The following is a 21,928-nucleotide window of genomic DNA, read 5'->3' on the forward strand; positions in this document are numbered from 1 at the left end:
ATAATATTGTATAGCTATATGACATTAATTGAACACAATTAGATAAATTAGTAGTACCCTATACATATTCTTAGTTTTATCATTACTATAGGTACTAACATTTCCATATTCATTTAACATTGTTTAACAATACTAATATAATATTGTCTTACATATATTGTATACTAGCCAGTCGTCCCGCTTTTGCATGGGTTTATTATAGAGATATCTACCTTTTTCTATAAAATACAATACGTGTTCCTCGCTGATAAATTAGCTTTTGTTAGTTAAAATAATCGTTTAAATTTTTTTAATTTTTTACAATAAACATAAATTCAAATATTTTTTATTAGATTAAAGAACCTTCATAATTATCACTGTAATGATTGTTTAGAAATTATAAAATTAAATATTGAATTTCATATCAGCTTACTGGAAAACGTTGGAAACATTTCTTAACTATATTTAATATTGTATTCGAAAACGATTCCATGAATTTTACGATTTTTGTCTAATTTTTGCAGAATAAAAATAATAGTCAGGGTCAAGTCAAAGTCATGACCCTCCTAAAATGTCATATCATAAGTATTTTATCGGTGTACATACAAGCGTTATGATTCCATATGATCTGAAGTTTCTTAGAAAGTCTTGTTTAGTCTATAGATATGATTCACATTGTATTATATTTCTTCTAAATATTCAAAGTTACCACAAGTCTATATGAACATATATATAAAAGATTAAATTAAGTAAATCCGTAGGTAATTCTGAGTAAGTAATCTATTCTGGGGTCAATTCTAAAGTCGCACCAGTTGCTATTAAAGTGATAAATGTCTATCTTGGTTGACGCACATTCAATAGATACCAAAATAATGACATCCATTCACTGATTAATTGATTATTGAAATGCATCAAGCAACAGCCTTTTATTTATATTTGTTATCGAAAATTAACTATGACCTGCGGTCTTAACCAGCTAAATTAAAATGAATCATGGACCCTGAAAACTCAACCTAAATTAACCCCAGCTACGCTTACTTCACTTTTAATTATCTTTGTTTGACTTCTAAAAGTTGAGGCGTAATCTTATACTATAAATATAGACTTTGGTTAAAAATTAAATTATAAGAGTAATTTAACTAGAAATTTCAGATACCCAAGAAACAAACCTATATTTATATATAATATTACTATGGATGACAGATATTATATACATTATGTAGAGCAAAATATTTCAACGTTACAATATGGCAGAAAATGTCGACTGACACCAAATGGTAAAAACCCTGGCCTATTATAAATATGAACTGATTGTACTGGATGTAAGACGAACCCCAGATCCCTTATATTACAACCGGTTATCTATGTGTCACAAGTCGTAACTAGTGCCCTTCCTCTGCATGTGACGCTCAACGTGACTGAGATAGCCTAAATACAGATACATCATTTAGTAGAAGTTCTATTTTAAACGTATACGCCGTTTCAGAATATAACAGTCCGAAATAAAAGTAGGTATTAGAACATCGTTCGTATATATATTTCTTGTTAGATACGACTTTATTTGCTTTTTTCATATAAAATTTATCCTATTTCTAGTCTCGGGATGCAACCTATGTTCACACCAAATTTTATGAAGATTGTTTCAGCGGTTCAGTCGTAAAATTATAACAATCAGTCAGATGGATATACTTCGTATTTTAATTATTATGAATTATGGATTATTTATTTATACCAAATAATTTCAGTATTTTAATGAACTTAACAACAACAAAACCTGCGGAAATACCTAGTTACACTACTGTATTATTATTTGACTATTGAGAACAGGCCTCTTCCCATAAACCAGACGATATTGGCTACCATTATTAATAATAATAAAAATCTCAGGACAATTCACACAGTGCCATCTAGATCCAAGTTAAGCTAGTTAAAGCTTGTGTTATGGGTACTAGATGACTGATACATATACATTATATGTATCAGTCATATATTCTTCTTCCATTGCTGCAGTCCTACAGCAAAGTGGTTATTATATTTTACTCTCTATTCATACTTCATCCTGGTCATAGTTATTCTTAATAAAGTTATTATTGAAATGAACTTTGTAATATATGTGCCACAGATGCCAATTTAATGTGTCTATTGTAATCATTATCTTTATGATTGGAATCACTTATGATATCTAAATCACATAAATTAATTTTACTGTGTTTAAATTGGAATAAATTTTTAAATACTTATATTTCTAAGGGTACTGCGTTGAAATATCATTAAAATAAAAAAATGTCTTTTAATTTCTATTATTACTCATATCCCATGCTTGCTAAAAAATCCATAATCACTAACTGCGAATTTGATCTAAAAAGGCTAATAATAAACTACGTATACTATTTGTAATCCAAGAGGTACTAATATCTGTCAAATAAATTAAATGTGTATGAGTGTTTATACCGACTTCATTCATTAGGTGAATACTAAATGTAAATTTACATTTTTCACACAGGTCTTGCCAAACTATAGTATCGTAAAATACGTCTATGCTATATTTAGTTCGAGTCACATTTCCAAGCATTCTTTGAATAACATAGAAATGCGACTATTACCACGGTCTACCGTGAGATCACCATTTAAAAATATATCTAGTCTTTGCCGTCTCTCCCTGTTTAAGTCACATGAATTATCGCTAATGTATTACGACATATCTTCGTTTAGTATTATCTATTGATAGTGTGTTAATCATATCTGCTTTTCATTAACTCTGTGACTTGCAATCTGGTGCTGTTTTGCTTAATACCATGTATTATCATAATTCTGAATTAGTTTCTATACTTACGGGCTGAATTTTGACGTGAATTAATAAAGATCGATTTGAGAAAATCCCTTTTAAAACAGTATTGTAGTTTTAGTTTACAACGAACCTACGAAGACCATTTGACATTCTCTTCAATGATTCCGATTAATACGGATTAAAGTTTGCTGTTAATGTTATAGCTGTATATAACATTCTAACAATAAAAATAAAAACAGTATTTTCACTGTAATATATTAATTGTAGGTAGCAAATAGCAATAATACATGAAACAATAAAATAAATACCTCATACGCGGCATTTTCCAATCAGATTGTATGGTTAACTGTAATAAAGTTTGCAATTTGTGTCCTCTTTAACTTACCTAATTCATGTATGAACAATATCACAATTATGTTGAGTATAGAAGAAATTTGACATAGATTATTTAGAGACACTCCCAAAACTTCTAAGCCATGAGCCAATATGGTAGTTGTTTGCTAAATGAAGTCGAAATAAACCGAGATATACATGACTAAGCGTTATTATTTACTCATGTGTAACAATTCTAACTCTGTGTAAATAAAATGTCCTTGCAATGTAAACAATTATAGTGCATTGACTTTGTAACATTTTAAATTTGGAACATTAAATATTATTCGAACTTAATTTTTATCATCATAAAATTATGATAGAAATAGGCACATTTCTTGCGACACACCTCCAAATATATGAAATATCTTTAAGATTACCTTGATTATAAGATAACATACTGAAAAACAAATACAAATTAGATAACTAGGTAGGTACTTTATTAGTCTGATGTATTAGTCAGAGGTACGACAAATTCTGTTATACAAAATGATTATGAATACGACAAAAGATATATCCCATTTATAAAAATATATATACATTGATGCCTTACAATTATGACATAATACGTATGTTTAATAAGAAACGGAATTAATATTTTTTTTTATTAACTTAAATTATTATACAGTTATTACCTAGACTTCTTAGAAGTATTTCTTCTAAAAAAAATATTAAAATATTTTAACGTTTAATAAATCAGGCATGAGTGAATTTATTCCTATTTGCTTATGACAGCTATTCAAAAAGTAGATTAATTGTTTCATTGAGTTATGGTACAAAGTCCACAACGAATCTCGTATTGGCACGACTCTCCCGTTCCATACACGGGGCCTGCTTACGACATTCAGTTTATTTATACCATTTAAATGGTTATTTCCAGTTAATAAGTGAAATAAAAATGTTATATTTATAGTAGCAGCAGTTACTAGTATTTAATTTTATTTATTGATACAAAACTGTAAGCTTTGTTATTTTGTTTCAATATGCTAAAGTCTGAAATTAGCAGTCGATGTTAAAAATTTAGGTTTATTACATTATAACCCTTTTTCTGAGAGTTTACTAACACCATTATGTTATCTATGCTCACACTAAATAGATTTTAAATAAATTTTCTATTTAAAATCCATTTAGTGTAAACTAAAATACATTCTGTGATCGGTTAGTCATGGAATATTTTAGTGCCATGCGCAAATGTCTCTAATTTGTAAAAATCACAGAACAATTATAATTGTTCTGTATAGAGTGAGTAGTTCTGTATACTCTATAGAGTGACATATGATAGAGCTGGCTTTATGGAAACCATACAGAAATTGAAACTATGCTAACTGTAATGGTTCTAAAAAAAATAAAAGCTTGAACAGTTTCAAATAAAGACTCTTTTGTTTTAAGAGAAGTGGTTATACATGGGTCCAAAACTTTCACATTTAATCTATGTTCAAGTACAGATTTGTGTAATATTCTCTTATCTATGGTTTAATATAAAACATATTATGATTATAACGCAATCCTACTGAAAATTAAGTGATTTTAATATAATATTTAATTTCATACGTATGGAAATTCTTTGCGTCGTCTATCTGTCTGTGTCTGCTCAGGGTAACGTCTCTTGTTATGTCTATCAGGTGAACAGATTACACTATCAAGTATTAGATAGCATTCTATCTTGAATAATCTATTGATTTCTTTTGAAACTATTGACGCTCTGGTAGTATCAGCAGGAAGTCTTAAAATATTTTGTACACAACAGCTTAAATCTACAGCAACAAAGCGACAACTTCACACAATACTACAAGCGATGTCATATTATATGTACAATAAAATGATAAGCCAGTTATGTCAGTACAATAAATATTTAAACAAAATAGTTTCTACACGTTCTATTTATATTACACTAGCTACTCGTCCCAGCTTCGCACGAGTGTACATGTATTATATATATAAACCTTCCTATAGAATCACTCTATCTATTTAAAAAAAACCGCTACAAAATCCGTGGCGTAGTTTTAAAGATTTAAGCATACATAGGGACAGACAGCGAGAGCGACTTTGTTTCATACATGTAATAATAATAATGAAGAGACAAAAAACAGCATTTAAATGATTGTGTTGTTACGTTTCTGAAATTTTTGTTGTGTACACATATTTAGAAATAAAGATTTGGGGCTTTTTAAGGAAATCTAACAAGCTTCCTGTAACATTTAATATTAGTTTCATTCCACGCGGTTCTAAATAAAAAATGCAATTAATATATACCATTTTTTGTTTAGAACCTACCATGTATTATTACATATTAATATTATTATTATTATCATATATTATTTTGAATCTCTTTTTTTAGACATGAGATACTTATCCCTTTCTCTTCATATTTCCACCCCCTTAAAACAGAGGGCTGTTTAAAGGGGTTACTATATATTGTCCAATATATAGATTTTGAAATTGTATGCAGCGGTGTACTAACTTGCTATAACTTTAAATTAATCCAATATAACTTGTATAATAGAAATACATAAGGCAGTGTTGCAACAAATACAAAATAATCTGAATTGACAGAATAATTAGGCTAATATGCGCAATTAATGAAATGCTGTAACGGCATATAATTTGATATTGTTGTGTAAAATTATTAGTACCGTAAGTTCAAAACGATGTCAATTGATACTAACATTAAATTCCTATATATATGACAATAGTGCGTTAAATAAATTAATATTGTTAAAAGCGAGATAAACTTTACATTTGCATGTAAAAATGTACAACGTCATCTAAATGAACGAAACTTATCTATTAAACTAAATTGCCTAGAAACATTATAACTATTGCGACCCAAACAAGTTTAATTAAACAGGTTTTAAAATATCTGATTATGTTGAAACTTGAAATGTATGACGTCGTAGCAATTATAGATACGAAGAGGCGTGACACGGTGCCGCCATTCCATTGGTTTACGGTACTATTTAAACAATTTTAATTGTGATACCATATGTTTCTTTGTATTGTTGAACGTGTTTCAATGTTAATGTATGTATGTTTATAAAACACGTGTGTACTTTATTACGCAATGTTAGAATTCTTAATTGTTAGAACTGTTAAAATCGATAAGTTTTCTATATTTGGTATAGGAATCGTTTGAGAATTCCAAATACAAACTAGTTTCCGCAGTAAGCAATTGTTATTTTCAAATAAAGTATAAGTATTTGCAGAACTGAATAGGATTTAGTCTGTTTGAAATGAAAAAAGATATCAAGTATTATGTAGTATTAGGTATATATATCAATTTTTTTTATATATTAACAATGATAGTTTCTGTCAATAATTGGCCAATTATATAGCAATATCATACAGACTTTCGTCTGACTGAGAAATAATAGCTATTAAGCAAATAAGGTTTGAGTATGTAACACGTTTGCAAAAGTTTTCCAATATTTTATATCTTCTTTTCAATCTTTTTAGTGAACACTTTATTAGTGGTAGGTAGTGGTAGGTTCATGGTTACTAACAATATTATTCTCAAATATGAATCTCAATAATCTGAATAAACATTATTATTATTATTTACTTTACTGATGCCGTATCATGCAGTGTTTGCGAAGTATCTGTCTTTCGTTATCGATAGCAATAATTTATCTCATCTCCCCCAACCTGCAAGAAGTGGTAAAGATCAGGGGTTTTAGTGGAATTATATAAGAGACCAATGGAATATTATTAATTTACAAATTTCGTGTATTGTTACAGTTTCTATGCGCACACGCCGCGTCAGTCCATTCGCGCCACTCCTAATCGCACTAGTCGGCTTGCCCGCGCGGGGCAAGAGTCAGCTGGCCCATCGTCTCTCCAGACACCTCAACTGGAATGGAGAAAGTACTAAAGGTAAGAGGGTGATCATCATATCTGTCTTATATTTGATACATGTTTTATCAATTTATTAAATAAAACTTAGTAAAAGTTAGGGCATATTATATCATTTTAGTGCAAAATAAACGGACTATAAGGTGTTAAGTATTCACACTAAAATATCAGTTATAATAAATTTATTAAGCCGTATTCATTATTAGGCCACAATCGTATACATGTCTTAACTTATCACTTTCGTAAGCAATTTGTGATTGTATGACTGAACTAGGCACGAAATATGTATCTCAATAGTCCAGAACTAAAATATAAACACTACTTTGTATAGTTTAATTCAAAATAAAAAAAAAACAATCCTGGGCTCTCAGGATCGTATTTTTATTAATTTTGATTTTTTTCATAAATGATTTGAAATTATTCGTAAGTGAAAAATACAAAAAATCGTAACGAATTAAATTAGGTTTCAATTTAATGTAATTCATACGTCTTTTCTTTATTTCATCATGTTCTTAGTATTTAACAAGACTATTTATTTAGTACTAGCTGCGTTCTTATTATTTATTTCATACCTGACAATGTTGCATTTTAATAGAATCATTACCGTGACCTAGATGTTGGTACTGATGTTCTTAACACAGTGCCATCAAGTACGAGTATATATAATATACATACATGACTGATTACGACGGGACATGACCTACTTTGTCCTAACAAGAATGCCCGTAACCGTTTTCTTTGCTTGCAGACGCGTAGTTTATTATTTAACAAATACTATAAGTATATGCATATTTTTTGTTGAATGCATATAATATTTAAAATTTAAAATCGACCATATATCCGATTAAGATGGTTTCTCTGTGGTTTGTCGTAAGACAGGCCTAAACGAAAAAAACTTGGAAAATACCATACAAATAAAAAAACATATTTTTTATTTGTTAATTTTATATAGAAAAAACATATTTATTTATTGTTCTGCTAAAGTTCTATATTTGTCCTAATTATACTTAGGGAGAAGTGTATAGAATTAGGAAGCGCTCCTAATTCTATATATGTCTATAGTTTTAATTCGATAGTATAATAGTTGATAATGTATACTTATGCATGTATATAAATGATATACATTTTCTTTTTTGATCTAGCGGTTTAGCATACCACAGTTTTGACCCTCACGCGGTGCAAACGTTTGTATTAATGAGTCTGATTATTTGTTTTGGTCTGTGCGTTTTCTATGCATATTATGTATGTATTTAAATATTTTTATCAGTTGTCTAGTACTCATAATACACGGTCTGCATAGATTAGGTTGTTAGATGGCGTTGTGAAAATTTTCCAGGGTTATTATTGTCATTATATTAGTTTCCTTTGTTCTGACCTATTTATATTGGATGTACCTAATTAAATACATGATCTCAATACAATAATAAACCTTGTTCTTGTCATGCCTCCTACGCAAGATAACAGTATGATGTATGGCACAATGATTTAGAAGCAGAAGGTTGCAGAGCTCGCCAAAGTTCCTTCATTTAATTAACATCCGTATTCCATATATTGTATAGTTCTCTATTTTACTTAATAATGATACTAATGGATATTATTAACATAGGAAAAAGTTAAGATATTAATTATAACGAAAATAATATTTAAGATGAATTACTCCCACGACTTTATTATTTGTTAGAGCATATATTGCATTATCTTCTTGTTAAATTTAGTTAGTCGTTTAGTCATGTAAATGTAACAGTTGACAGACAGACAGATATCTGTCTACCAACTATCGTCATATTAGCTGTGTTCGCGGTGTTATCCGCGTGAAATTTATAGATGAATAAGCTATATTATTGTAAAGTTTCATTAAAATCTATTCAGTCGTATTTGCGTGAAAGAGCAAGTCCGATCCATCCATCCATTCTTCCATTTACACTCACAAATTTCCGCGTTAAGCTTAGTATGATGTGCACAATAAATTTCTAATTTTAGACAAAGTCAACAAGCAGAAATTTTCATTGTACATTTGTTTTATATGTATATTTTTTAATCATCATCCATGATAGGTGATCTTGCAACCGCAGGCAACAGCTAGTAATCTATGAAATTATTCTCTAACGATTGATTTATTTTCAGTGTTTGACAGTAGCGAGTATCGCCGTCGTCATATGGCCCTGTATGGTAGCCATGACATATTCCGAGCTGATAACCAGCAGGGCTCTGCCATCCGTCGCCAGAGCGCCAGGGAGGCTGCCCAAGATGCTGTCCACTGGCTGAAAGATGGAAACAGTGTCGCTGTAAGTAACTATATAGTTTAATATTATTTAGAGTTTAGTGAAAATATTTAGTAATATAAAAAATACCAACAGTAAAGACCGTTCGCCCAGATACAACAATGACCTATTTGTAAATAAACACACCCTTTAAAAATTATAAAAAAAATAATTATTTCAGTTGCGATTATTCCGTTCATTTTTAATTATTTAATTAAATATATAAAAAACATCTTATTTTTTATTGCTATTGCGCTTAGATGAGGGCAGACACAAGGTCTTTGAATAGAGGTAGAACGAATACTGTATATCCTAATTTTATAGTTTGGACACACTCTCCTTAATGTAATAAAGATTTAAATATAAGGAAGACCTTAGATCTCATTTCTTCACTGCATATCCAATACTAGAACATTCGAAAAGCTTTCTCAATAACGTGTTTACATAATGTGTTACGTCAAATAATTATCAGTATTCACATTGTCTAAACAGTATCGATAACTCGCATGACTTCTTTGATTAGGTATAGAGATTATTATTACATCCTAGATGTGCTTACTTCAAACTATCTAAACATGTATAATCTCAAATAAATTATGAATAATATTATTATTACAATAAATTGCATAATGCAAATGAAGATTATGAATATAGAAATCGGGACAGCTGTATTTTTCAGTTTGAATTTATAATTCAAATAAATTAAGCTGCCATTGTATAATAATATCTGATGACGTCGTTTGAATAAATGATAGATTGTAGAATCAGGAGATTAAAAATCATAAAACGAATAGTTACGTTTTGATGGTCGCTTGTTACCCCTAAAATCTTTTACAGATATTCGATGGCACAAATATAACTCGAGAGCAACGCCAAGACTTAAACGGCCTCAGTGAAATGGGCTTCAGGATCCTCTTCATCGAATGTGTCTGCGAAGACCAAGATCTACTCGAGAGGAACATCATTGAGATTCTTCATTACTCTGCTGATTATAAGAACATGAGTGAGGACGGAGCCGTGGATGATTTGAGGAAGAAACTTGAGCATTATATGAGGCAGTATGAGCCAATAGACGTTGGAGTGGAGAATATCGCGGTTGTACGCGTGGAGAACATGGGAGAGACCGTGACTGCACACAAAGTCTCTGGGCAGAAGGAGTCAGGCATACTTGGCTACTTGTCCGGGATGCGAGCTCTTCCACAGACTTTGTATTTTACACGGGTAATTATTTAACGAATATTATTATATAATATTCTCTTATCTGTAATATTACTGCCTAACCTGGCCACGCCTGGCTCGTAAGTTCTAATATCGTCTATATTTATCAATAAAAATATGTGCTACATTTTAAAGGTAGAGCCAAAGCAGAGTAGTAGTGATAAAGCAGAGGTAACGAATGTAGCTGGCTAGTAAATGTCTGAGATTTTAATATGGAAAATATAGTAACAATTAAAATACGACATTGATACAACATCGATATAAAATAGATTACAATAAAAAGGAACATGTTAAAAAATACAAATAAGAAAAGAGTTCGTTATACTGGATAATAATCATAACGCGTTTTTTTATAGTATCACAACTATTCTGAAGGCATTTATGACAGTTTGTTTGTTTTCTAAATTGTTTCTCATATCTATTAGGTATAACCCTGGATGTCCTGTAATAAATAATATTGTAAAAATATTTGATAAAAGTAAATAATATGAAGTAATAACAATTTAGATTTTCTTTTTAAATAAGAATAATAGTACTTACATGATATGATGATACCACCATATTATATAACTATATTAATGATGACCTTATTCGATAAATATACATTAATGTTTTCTTATATTGGGAGATTTATTCATCATTAACACATTCTCTGATAGTTACTACAGATTAACTTATATAAACATGTTTACTTCAATACTTACTATCTACTTTAAAATAGACAAAACAATTTCTTAGTAGAGTATTTAAATGGAGTTGATATTGGGTCTATTACCCCAGCATTCGTTTGGGTAACAACCCCAAGTAAAGTGAGTGTTTAATATTGTTGACGATAATAAAAGTTGTTATTTGGCGTGATTGTTCGCATTTATTTATTATGAAAGTTAGATATATTAGTTTCTCTGTCGCATAGCGCGTGTTAAATTCACTAAAAATGCTTTAAATTCTATTCTATTCATTATGCACGGTTGTTGCTCGTACAATTAACTTCTAGATTTTATTATTTCATATTGTCTTTTTACATGGGTGTGTCATCATTGTGTTCCTCCAAATATATCTACCTACTTACCTACATATTTATGAAATTAGGCTCTCTGTCTGTAATTTAGTCCATGGTTTTTATACATTCATTATTCATTCTGAATATTAGAACTACACAAGCCACAACAAGGCGTGGTCTGATCAACTAGTTTTACCTAAATGACATGAAATTGTCGTGTCACTTTCTTTTTCAAAATAGTATATTATAGATTTCATAATTTCAGACCATAAGTATAAATCAAAGCTACTACTTAGTACTTATATATGATTATGTTTGTTGCCAGCATGGAGAGAGCGAGTATAATGTCCTGGGCCGCATCGGAGGTGATGCTGCACTCTCTGCAAGAGGCGAGATGTACGCCAGAGCACTGGCAGAACACATGAACGGACTGGCTACTCGAGAACCATTCTCCATTTGGACGTCCGAGCTACGTCGCACCAAACAGACTGCAGCTGATATCAGAGCACCGAAATGTGCTCTTAGAGCGCTTAATGAGCTGGATGCTGTGAGTATATTGTAGTATTATGTAATAATAACGAAAGTGTGTCTGTCAGTCTGTGTGTTATTTAACGACTTAAAGGCTGAACGATTTTGCCAGATATTTTTTTACTATTATATTAGGATTAAGGTAGTATGTATGTTCTATCCTCATCTTGGTCTGTAACAGGTTTCAGTATAGTTGTGATTTGATATATATTACAACTGACTGCTTCGCCTTAACTGTTCAACCGATCATCCTAACATTTTACATATGCAGGCAACTTTAGAATGACTAGTAACTAATATTTGCCAAATTGTATTTACTTGGAAAAAATGAGATTTCTATATATTGTACTATATTTGATTATAGTACAATATTCTTGTTAGGAAACGGTTTTGCTTATTTGACTATAGTCCAAATAAAGTTATATATAGTCTTATACGCTCTACAATTTAACGGTTGACTAGTACAGAAGGGTTATGAATGCAGTACTAAAAATGTGACATACTTTGCTAGCGTAATGTCTAACATGTCACTTGACTTAGAAGCAGATTACCTGTCCGTTAATGACAAAATGCTGTAATTGCCATCTGGGATTAAATCTGCCATGTAGGTATACAATTGTTGAATGTGTCTAGATATATAAATAAATAAATATAGGAGTATAATAAAACTTATAAGTAAAATGTATACTAAGTTGTTTTGAATATCACATTAGTTTGTAGTTTAGTACCCGTGTTTGTATTCTATCAATGAATAGCGGTGAACATAAGGCATAATAAATAGGACTTATATCTAATAATACTTTAAGCTGGGTAGTATTATCAATGCGTGTATTATAGGAACTACGACTATATAAATGAATGAGTATATTCGATCATTAAAAAATAAGTATATAAATCAATTTAAACATTATCTTAATATTCACTGAGTCATATTGTTTCATATCTAAAGATTAGACATGTTATCATTAATAATACATTATATCCAGAGTTGCCAATTTTATTACAAAGTAATTATATATCTACATGTAGTTATGTAAATATTACCTTGTATTAAAATTGTAGAGCAGAATAAAAAAAATATATTTTATTCATTTAGTCCCAACCCAAAATCATAGGAAACTCTGTTAATTATAAAAATAAAAAATAATGTTATTGTTGTACATGTTACTCACTGATAAAATAGTTTTCGCAAGATGAAAGAATATTAAAATAATGTCCTGTATTTTTTGTGTTTATTCATTACAAACGAAAAATCAATTTGTTCATGGATAATTAATCATATCTCATTAAAGTACCTACAACCAGTACCAACATCTACTTGAGATATAATTATTCTCTATATTTCAACAAAAGACAAAACATTTATACTAACTAACTATTATTATATTATTAGTAAAAATACAATAAAAGTTAATAGAGATTTTTTTAAATACTAATTTTATTTATAATGAGTAATAGTATTTTACTTATTATTAAATTATTAATAAAACCAAATGAGAGCAAATCGGTGTTGTTCAACTAATTTGCAAAATTTTAGTCAGTTTAATAATTTGTTCGCCATTCGCCATAGATTTCATTTAATATATATAGATTTTTTTTAATATGTAATATCGTTTTTACTCAAGAATTACACAATTATAATAGTTTTACTATTATAATTTATAATTTTAGCAATGAAAACAGACAGTGTTGGTTATGTTAATTTTATTCTATACAGTGCTTTAATATTTATATTAAAGCAAAATTTGGACGCGAATTCCCCATGCTATGTGCATCAATAAATTAACTGTGTTATCTATGATCCATTATCCATTATCAGTATACATGTGGCGCGATGTTTGATGAGATAAGAAACTGCTAATATGAATAACAAATTTCCGCATACAGGAAATTCGAGATGGTTATAAACAGCACAAATTCTGCTTATTAAAATGAAAACTTTTGAAATTCTCGTGTGTATATGAAAATAAATGCAGGAAAGCAAGGGAATTAAAAGAAATAAAGCCATGATTCTATTCCACATCTTTCAGTTATCCGATTAGGTAAAACAATTGCCAATATACTTACATATATAGTATATGTATCGTATAGTGCATCTGTAGCGATTTAAACTTTAATCACGGAATACATTGTTAACATAGGTACCTTTTGTGTGTAAAAAAAATTCATATTGTTATTTTTATGAATTGCCATGCAGTGCCATACCGTATAGGTATTTTGTGATAGGGATGTTCGTTATTCATTGATGGTTACTTGAACAATATTTAACATATGTATTTTTATGGAGTACATCTGTGTGTCCAAGAAAGTCGGGACAAAGTTGTATCGCGAATAGGATATAACTCACAGTAGCACCTATATCATTAAGCATATATGTATTATGTAAGTATTTTCCATTAAATAATATATATATTTATACAATGATATTATTATAATGTCGTAGACGTTAAGTCTTCGTAACGTCGACAATAATATAAATTAAAAATTGAAATTGCAAAAATTTTAAATGACACAAATTCAGTGGCTAAAGATATACATTGATATTTTTTGACATCAGTTTGATATATTATAGACGCACGTTGCTATCGATATAAATGTCGATTTTTTCTAACATAGACCATCCCTAATATGCGGTTACTTATTAATAGGTCCGTAATCCGTTAAATATTAATGAATACAATGTATGACTGTTTCACTCGCTCGTATATCAATATGGTGTGAACATTTACTATAACTGTAATGTTATGTTATCTGTGCTATAACCAACATTAGAATATAGTACGACGTCGTGACACAGTGATGAACTGCCCCGATATAGATAACAAGGGCCGTTCATTAGAATCTGGCCGAATAAAATAATATCTGTGACAATCTATATTTTTGACTAAATCTTTATAACAAACTATTGTAATTATATTTCTGACTAAATGTTCGGTAATAGAAACCAAATTAATTAATGATTTTCCAACTACTTTACCGCAGCTGGGTTTTACCGCTTCACCGAATGATATAGGGGCGAGTGCGGAAGGCACTCCAAACCCTCGGAAACCTTATGCTGACGGATGTGAATTGACTGTGATTAGAGTAAGGGCACCATAGCGTAAGAACTTTGGCTCAGGCTGTCATAATTTCGATTACAGTTTGAGTGGGAATGGGAATCGATCTGAGTGAATTTAATAGAGAGACGGCGTTAGGCTAGCCCGTTGTTAGGTTGAATTCAAATAAACCCAAAGAAATTTACCCTACATTTTTTCATTAATATAAGTTTACGTTCACCATATTGTCTACAGTTGATGATGGTTCAAAACCACTCCATCTGCGATAATAGTCATAATCTTGTTATTAGAATGCTATATTTTACTTATAACGTTGCTGTGTTATACGCAGTATGTGACACACTGGATAAAAATAAAGAGAGTGACACATTCTTATCTCTTCTTACATTGTCACTATAAATAACTTAAATGGCATCTGTCACATAATGTATCCGAAAATAGAGATTGCATATACCAATATAGGTATGTAGTATAAAAATAAAATGGAACACGCTCCATTGTTATAGAGCAAATATTGTGAGATCTCTAACATTTTTTACATAATACCTTGCATTATGTAAAAAACTTACATTACACGCAGATGATATAGCATTCTATAGATAAAAAAACTGGAATTAAAATTATTTATTTTTATATAGTAACATGTGTTTTGTATTTGTTTTTTCTTGACCTCTTTCAGTATACGGACCCCTAGAAAATCGAGTACAATTTCAACCCCCTCTAATCAAAAACACACGAATAATTTAATGTAGTACCACAAAAAAATAACTGTTACAAGACTTGGTGGCAGTTATTTATTAATTTAAATGTTCACAGATAAAACCGCGAAAACTCAGAGCACCATAAACACAAGTTAAGAAACCTAGATTTAGACAACCCGTAAAATAGAGTGTATACGTACATAATAATATTTTTGTTTACTAAATATATTATGATACTGAGAGATAATGCTATATTACGGTAATTTTAATAATAAAATTTTATTTTAGTCTTTTAATATTTATTATTAAATATATTGCACCATTTTGCAGTCATAAATATAGATAGATAATTGATCTTACTACATTAAACTAAACTTCGCATAATAGACATCATGAAATTTTATAACGATATAAAAATAAGTAGGTTCATTAAAATTTCATTAATTGATGAATTTGATCATACATACTACTAGTTGATACTCACAGCGCTGTCTGCCTATGTATCTCAATAATAATATAGCTAGCAATACTTGAAAAAATGAAAAAAAATAATTTTATTTATTATTTTATTATAACTACCCCAATTACTGCTTACTGCGCATTACAAGCTTACGTGACTGTTCTCAAATATTTTCAATAACAATGTCGAAGGTGGAAATAAGATAAAGCAAATCCTTAAATATAATTGATAACATTAACCATATTATGATAAAATGAAAAACAAACAAGTAATAAATAGATTTTTTATTAATTTTCACAAAGTTAGGTCACGCCTAGTGGTTATCTTACCTAATTTAGACACCAAGGTTGTGAGTTCCAAACTCTGATGATGGAAGCGCCCAAAACAAACCAAATTAATCGTAAACAGTTAGCTTGTCATATTGAATTTATGCATATCAAGCGAAATGTTGGCAAATTAAGTATTATTTTCAACACGACATGCCTCTGACTACTCTATGATAGCCTATGTTTGTTCTTGTGATACAATCTATCTTTATACCAATTTAATTCAGACCCGTTCAGCCCGATAACATATAGACAGACACACTTTAGAATGTATACATTTGTGATAATGGCAGATATTTTAGATATATGATGGAATACATATTTATAATTGATGAATAATTATCCGCAGGGCATCTGTGAGGGACTGACCTACGAGGAGATGCAGGAGCGTTTCCCCCAGGAGTTCGCATGGCGTGATCAAGACAAGTTGCGGTACCGCTATCCGTGGGGTGAATCCTACATCGATATCATGACACGACTGCGCCCTGTCCTCTCGGCTTTGGAAGACGATCACAACGTCATCGTGGTAGGACACCAAGCCGTGCTACGCTGCATGCTGGGTTACTTTCTCGATGCTAAACTTGGTAATTGTTTTTTTTAATGAAACTGTGCCTAAAATGTCGTTTACGCGGATGCCTCAGTCTTACTCATTTCAGCCGTCAATCAATTTTTGCAAGCTGTTTCGGTAGAGTGCAGATTAAACAGTGAAATTACAGATTAAGAAGGTTGACATCTTAGTGCTTTGGAATGGCATCGCATGAGTGCGATTATAGATGTTACATAATAACGGGATTTAGTTCTGGTCTGGTATAGATAGGCTGCCCCTTTCCATCGCGCCGTCAGCTTGTTTGTCATTACAATCACATAAAAAATCTAATAAATTTTAGTCTACGTAGACATGACACTTTATTCCTCAGACAATAGAAACAGTGAAGATACCATTGCTTCGATATGATGACGTGATGACGTGATGCCGCGACATGATATCTGTGGTGCTGTTCATGTATATAAGCTTATATTTGTACTTATATTTGTTTGTAATTCAACAATTAGCCTATATTGTTATATTATATGCTATATATTCGGCTTATGTGTAAACATTACTTAACATTAGTGAAGAGATATGCTATGTTTAAAAAGGAAAATAGTGTTTAGATAACGAATCAGCTATTATCATTAGATACTTATGGTGCATTAACATTAGTTGATAACTCAGTAGAAAAATAGTATGCGGGGGTTCGCACTTCCTCGTATTTGAGTGTATGTAGTTTTATATTGATAAAAATTACTGAGTCTTAAAAGTATGGGATACTTGAGGAGTATGGGCTTAATTTTGGTTTCGTCAGTCATTTGATACTGCAACTATTAGTATTTTCGGTGTTTCGGATAAAGACTATAAAGCTATGGAAACCAGGGGCCTAAACCTTAATCAAAGAAACTCGCCGACTAACAGAGGTTTCTGATATTTGATCTGATGAAGACAAACTGATATTTAGGCTACCGAATAGCATTTAAATGCACCATGGAGAATAGGGTATTATTTTAAATATTTTTTACTAGCAATTATTTATTTCAAAACATATTTTAGAGCATTCTTGAAATTAGAACCGTAATTAACATATAAACAGCTTGTTAAAAAATAATATAAATGACGGCTTTATAGTCATGTTATTTTAAGAAATAGCCAAGAGTTTTTATATGGCGTTAACTAAAAATTATAATTATTACTTATTCCAGATGAACTTCCATACATGACCGTGCCTCTACACACTATTGTGAAGCTGACATCCTACGGCTACACGTACAAAGTGGAGATGATCAAGATGCCAGTTGACTGTGTGGATACACACCGCAAACAGCCCAAGGTAAGAAGATAGAAATATTTATTTACATATCTAATCAATATCTTGGTCATGTAGCAATATATACTAGACTAATATCATGTTCCAATGGACGTGAGTTGGTTTTCCGTTCAATACAAAACGTTTGTATTCATCAGAAAGATGGTCAATACTTTTAAATTTCTGGTTTTGTATTTTTCCGCAAATAAAATAAATCTATGGAAGATAATGTAAAATGGTATTACGTTCTAATGCTGTATTATATTCTTTGTTGTTGGACATTGTCTAATCTGGATAATTTTCAACAATTTCTATGTGTAATATATATAAAATTTCCATCTTACTATGATTAAAATAAATTTGGCAATCATATTCTGCACTACTTAGTAAATATCTAATAATAAATATCAGGTATTCATGCAAAAATAAATGGGTAGTGCACGTTTACTGTCACGCTTCACGTGTACTACGACATTTGCAGGTTAGACAATAAACGGGACTTTAGTAAAGTTATCTATTGCGTATATATATATGTATATATGTTATATATGTATATGTAGAAATATTTACAAAGTTATGGATATTATATTTCTTCGCCTGTGTACTTGCTGACAAGATAATTTAGTATAGCGGATTACTTTATTGTTTGAATAAACACGAATTACATTTTGCAGAGTTCCCTGATAACTATTACTCTTGTTTACTTAATAATTGTTAACTGATTCAATTTGTATATATTCTTTTTCTGTATATGTAGGTAATTTTATTGATTAATAGTTAATAAAATTAATACATATTCTGTATATGTATTAATTTAAAAGAATATAATACGAATTGAATCAGGTTGCAGATGGAAAATTTATTATTCCTTGTTTTATTATTAATATTATATTATTTATATATTCTCGTTTATACACATTTATTTATATTATTGGCAAATAACAAAATCAATTATTTGTTACAGAACTGTTCCATTACTAGGACTACTGCTGACGCACTAGTAACAGTGCCGTCCCATTACGATACTCTCCCATCTAATCTGTGGCAGAACCCGTCCGAGGCGCAAATTTAGACCTCACAGCCTGGCCCTTCCAACAGGCCAATACCACGACAGCATTACCAGGGCACCCGCCCTTGGAACGCCTGAATCTCAGGGCATGTTCACGGTTGTGAAAAACCTTGGACAAGAGACGCTATGCCGAGTCTCACGAGTCTCTAGCGACCCCTAGAATGGATCCGGCTTGGTTGTTTCATCACTACTTAGATGCACCGCATTGGTTTTAGAATTAAGTTGTAGTTAGACCAAGCGAGCGATATCTCGTTCTTCCGCTACTTCTCTTCTTTTTTTTTAGTATAAGATATTGCTAAGGGCATTTCTTAAAGTCTGACCTTTAAGTAATTTATGACCATGTAAGTAATGTCAAAATTTATAGTTCACATACAATGAAGTACATTGCATTAGTTTTGTATTTGCATTGCATGCACTGAAATTACGGTCATGAAAAGTTTGTGAGCTATTTATTTTGTTAAAAATAAAATTTGTTAAAGACTAGTGCAAGAGAGGTATATAAATTTAAGTCGTCTGGTATGACGTTTATAACCGTTTTGATTGGTAAATCACATTGACGTTACAACACATGGCGAGTTACTACTTATCTCTTATGAGGTGCGAAAGTGCATTTTACTTTCAATTAATTCTCTCAGATATTTATAAGGATACAGACAATATAAATGCATGACTAGTTTATAATATAGTTCTTCCTTTTTGAAAACCATCAATGGTCAGACTAATTTATTGCTTGACTGTAATTTTATATTTTTATTTTAAAATAGTAATGTGTTCTTTTGGTCTAACTCCATCATTCACTAGTATCTAATTTCGAAGTATCGCATGATTTTTGATCATACGAATAGCTCAATTAATGTTTCAGAAATCATTGCAAACGTGATGAAACGCGTGTTAAATCACCAAAACGCCGTCAATCCAACAATTATTGATAAGACTGAAATGAATCCTTACTGTTTCCATGATAATTCAATTGAATCACCTACATACATATATCTATTATATATTTGTGTTCTTATTTTTAAGTATGTACCTAGTTTAGTTTATTATTCGAAATGTAACTTTTATACTACGTATCAGTAAATAAATCTGAATTGTTTATGATTACACGTTTTAATATTTGTTTCTGCGTGTACATCTCGAAACTTTTTAATTATCTAAAGTAATAAGTTAGTTGTATATGCAACATGAACATTAGTATTAAGTTGGCACTAACTGATCCTAAGTTAAGATCTGTTAAGATAACGTATGTAATTTACAAAATAAATATTATGTGCGCTTACTTTTATCTTATTTGCATTACATTAAAAAAAATATAATCATAAGCCGGGATTTGTTTCGCAATGTGTAAATTACAGTGTTTAATTATTAAAATTATAGTGTTTAATTATTATTATTACTTCTTAATGCTATCTATAGTTCTATTACTGTAATTGAAAAAGATTTTTTTGATGGAATGTTATCTCAATTATTTTATCTAGGTATATGTACTTAGAATAGGTTGTTTCTAAATAGTACCAATAGGTACGTATTGTAGTTCTGAAATGGGCAAAATGGTGGATTATAATTGTAATTGTTGAGGATGGAAATATCTGATCGCATCGATAGCTAAAATAGCAGTTTTTTATGATCTATCTGTTACGATTGTTGAAAGGAATGACAATCTCTTTTTATAGAATAAATATAAATTAGTGATTAGTAATAATAATTCAATGTGTTTTATTCAAATAAATAACCCGTCGTCGTACAAGATAGAATAACACTAATAATAATCTTGTATTAATACACGACAGTTTAACTGTGTAAAAAATCATTTAAATCGATTGATTAACAAATAGAAGTATATAGAATATATAGAAGAATCATCTTTACAAGTAGTCACATGTATAATTAGACTAGCGACCTGCTCTTTCTTCGCACAAGGGCAATTTACTGTAAGTCAAAAGGTCAAACGATTTTTTTTATAAAATAAATACTATAACTGAAAGATTTTTAAAACCAGTTTTTATTAGTTTATCGGTTACAAACATAAAACAAATTATTTCCTTTCTAGTTACCAATATAAATGTAGATAAATTTCAGGGTTGACTGAAACTGAATTTCGTCATAGAATACATATTCTATTTATTCTATGGTTATAGAAGACAATAATTACATATGAATTAACGTACATAATATTGTTGTGAAACTATTTTCATACCATAAAGTATGCTATACATATATCTGATGTAGAAATGTATAATATATTCATTCATTTAGAAAGTTTTTATTCCAGACAAAAAGTCCGTCAGCTGTCTGGGTCATTACTAATGATCACTATAGATTAGATCAATCATTGCGAAGGTTATCCCCGTAAAGTCGTGATCTCAAAGTTGTCTAACATGTATTAAGCAACTGCAATTTTGCAATTTTAAAATTTAAGTACAGATATACTTAATCGACCCAATGATATTACAATAGGGCGAGAAGGTACGCAAAATACG

General features: G+C 30.2%; 1 protein-coding gene across 1 annotated transcript in view; it reads left to right on the forward strand.

The window, feature by feature from the left end:
• Positions 1 to 21,147, forward strand: part of LOC131851214 (6-phosphofructo-2-kinase/fructose-2,6-bisphosphatase-like) — a 32,935-nt gene extending 11,788 nt beyond the window's left edge. The window contains exons 3-9 of the mRNA XM_059201670.1: positions 6,875 to 7,009; positions 9,113 to 9,273; positions 10,087 to 10,470; positions 11,793 to 12,014; positions 16,888 to 17,122; positions 18,276 to 18,403; positions 19,344 to 21,147. Coding sequence (XP_059057653.1) covers positions 6,875 to 7,009; positions 9,113 to 9,273; positions 10,087 to 10,470; positions 11,793 to 12,014; positions 16,888 to 17,122; positions 18,276 to 18,403; positions 19,344 to 19,451 — 1,373 coding nt within the window. The 3' untranslated portion in view covers positions 19,452 to 21,147. The remainder of the gene's footprint in view (positions 1 to 6,874; positions 7,010 to 9,112; positions 9,274 to 10,086; positions 10,471 to 11,792; positions 12,015 to 16,887; positions 17,123 to 18,275; positions 18,404 to 19,343) is intronic.
• Positions 21,148 to 21,928: the final 781 nt, after the last annotated feature.

Source organism: Achroia grisella, unplaced genomic scaffold, assembly GCF_030625045.1.
Source record: "Achroia grisella isolate CSIRO2021 unplaced genomic scaffold, CSIRO_AGI_Agris_v1 utg782, whole genome shotgun sequence".
Classification (NCBI taxonomy): domain Eukaryota; kingdom Metazoa; phylum Arthropoda; class Insecta; order Lepidoptera; family Pyralidae; genus Achroia; species Achroia grisella.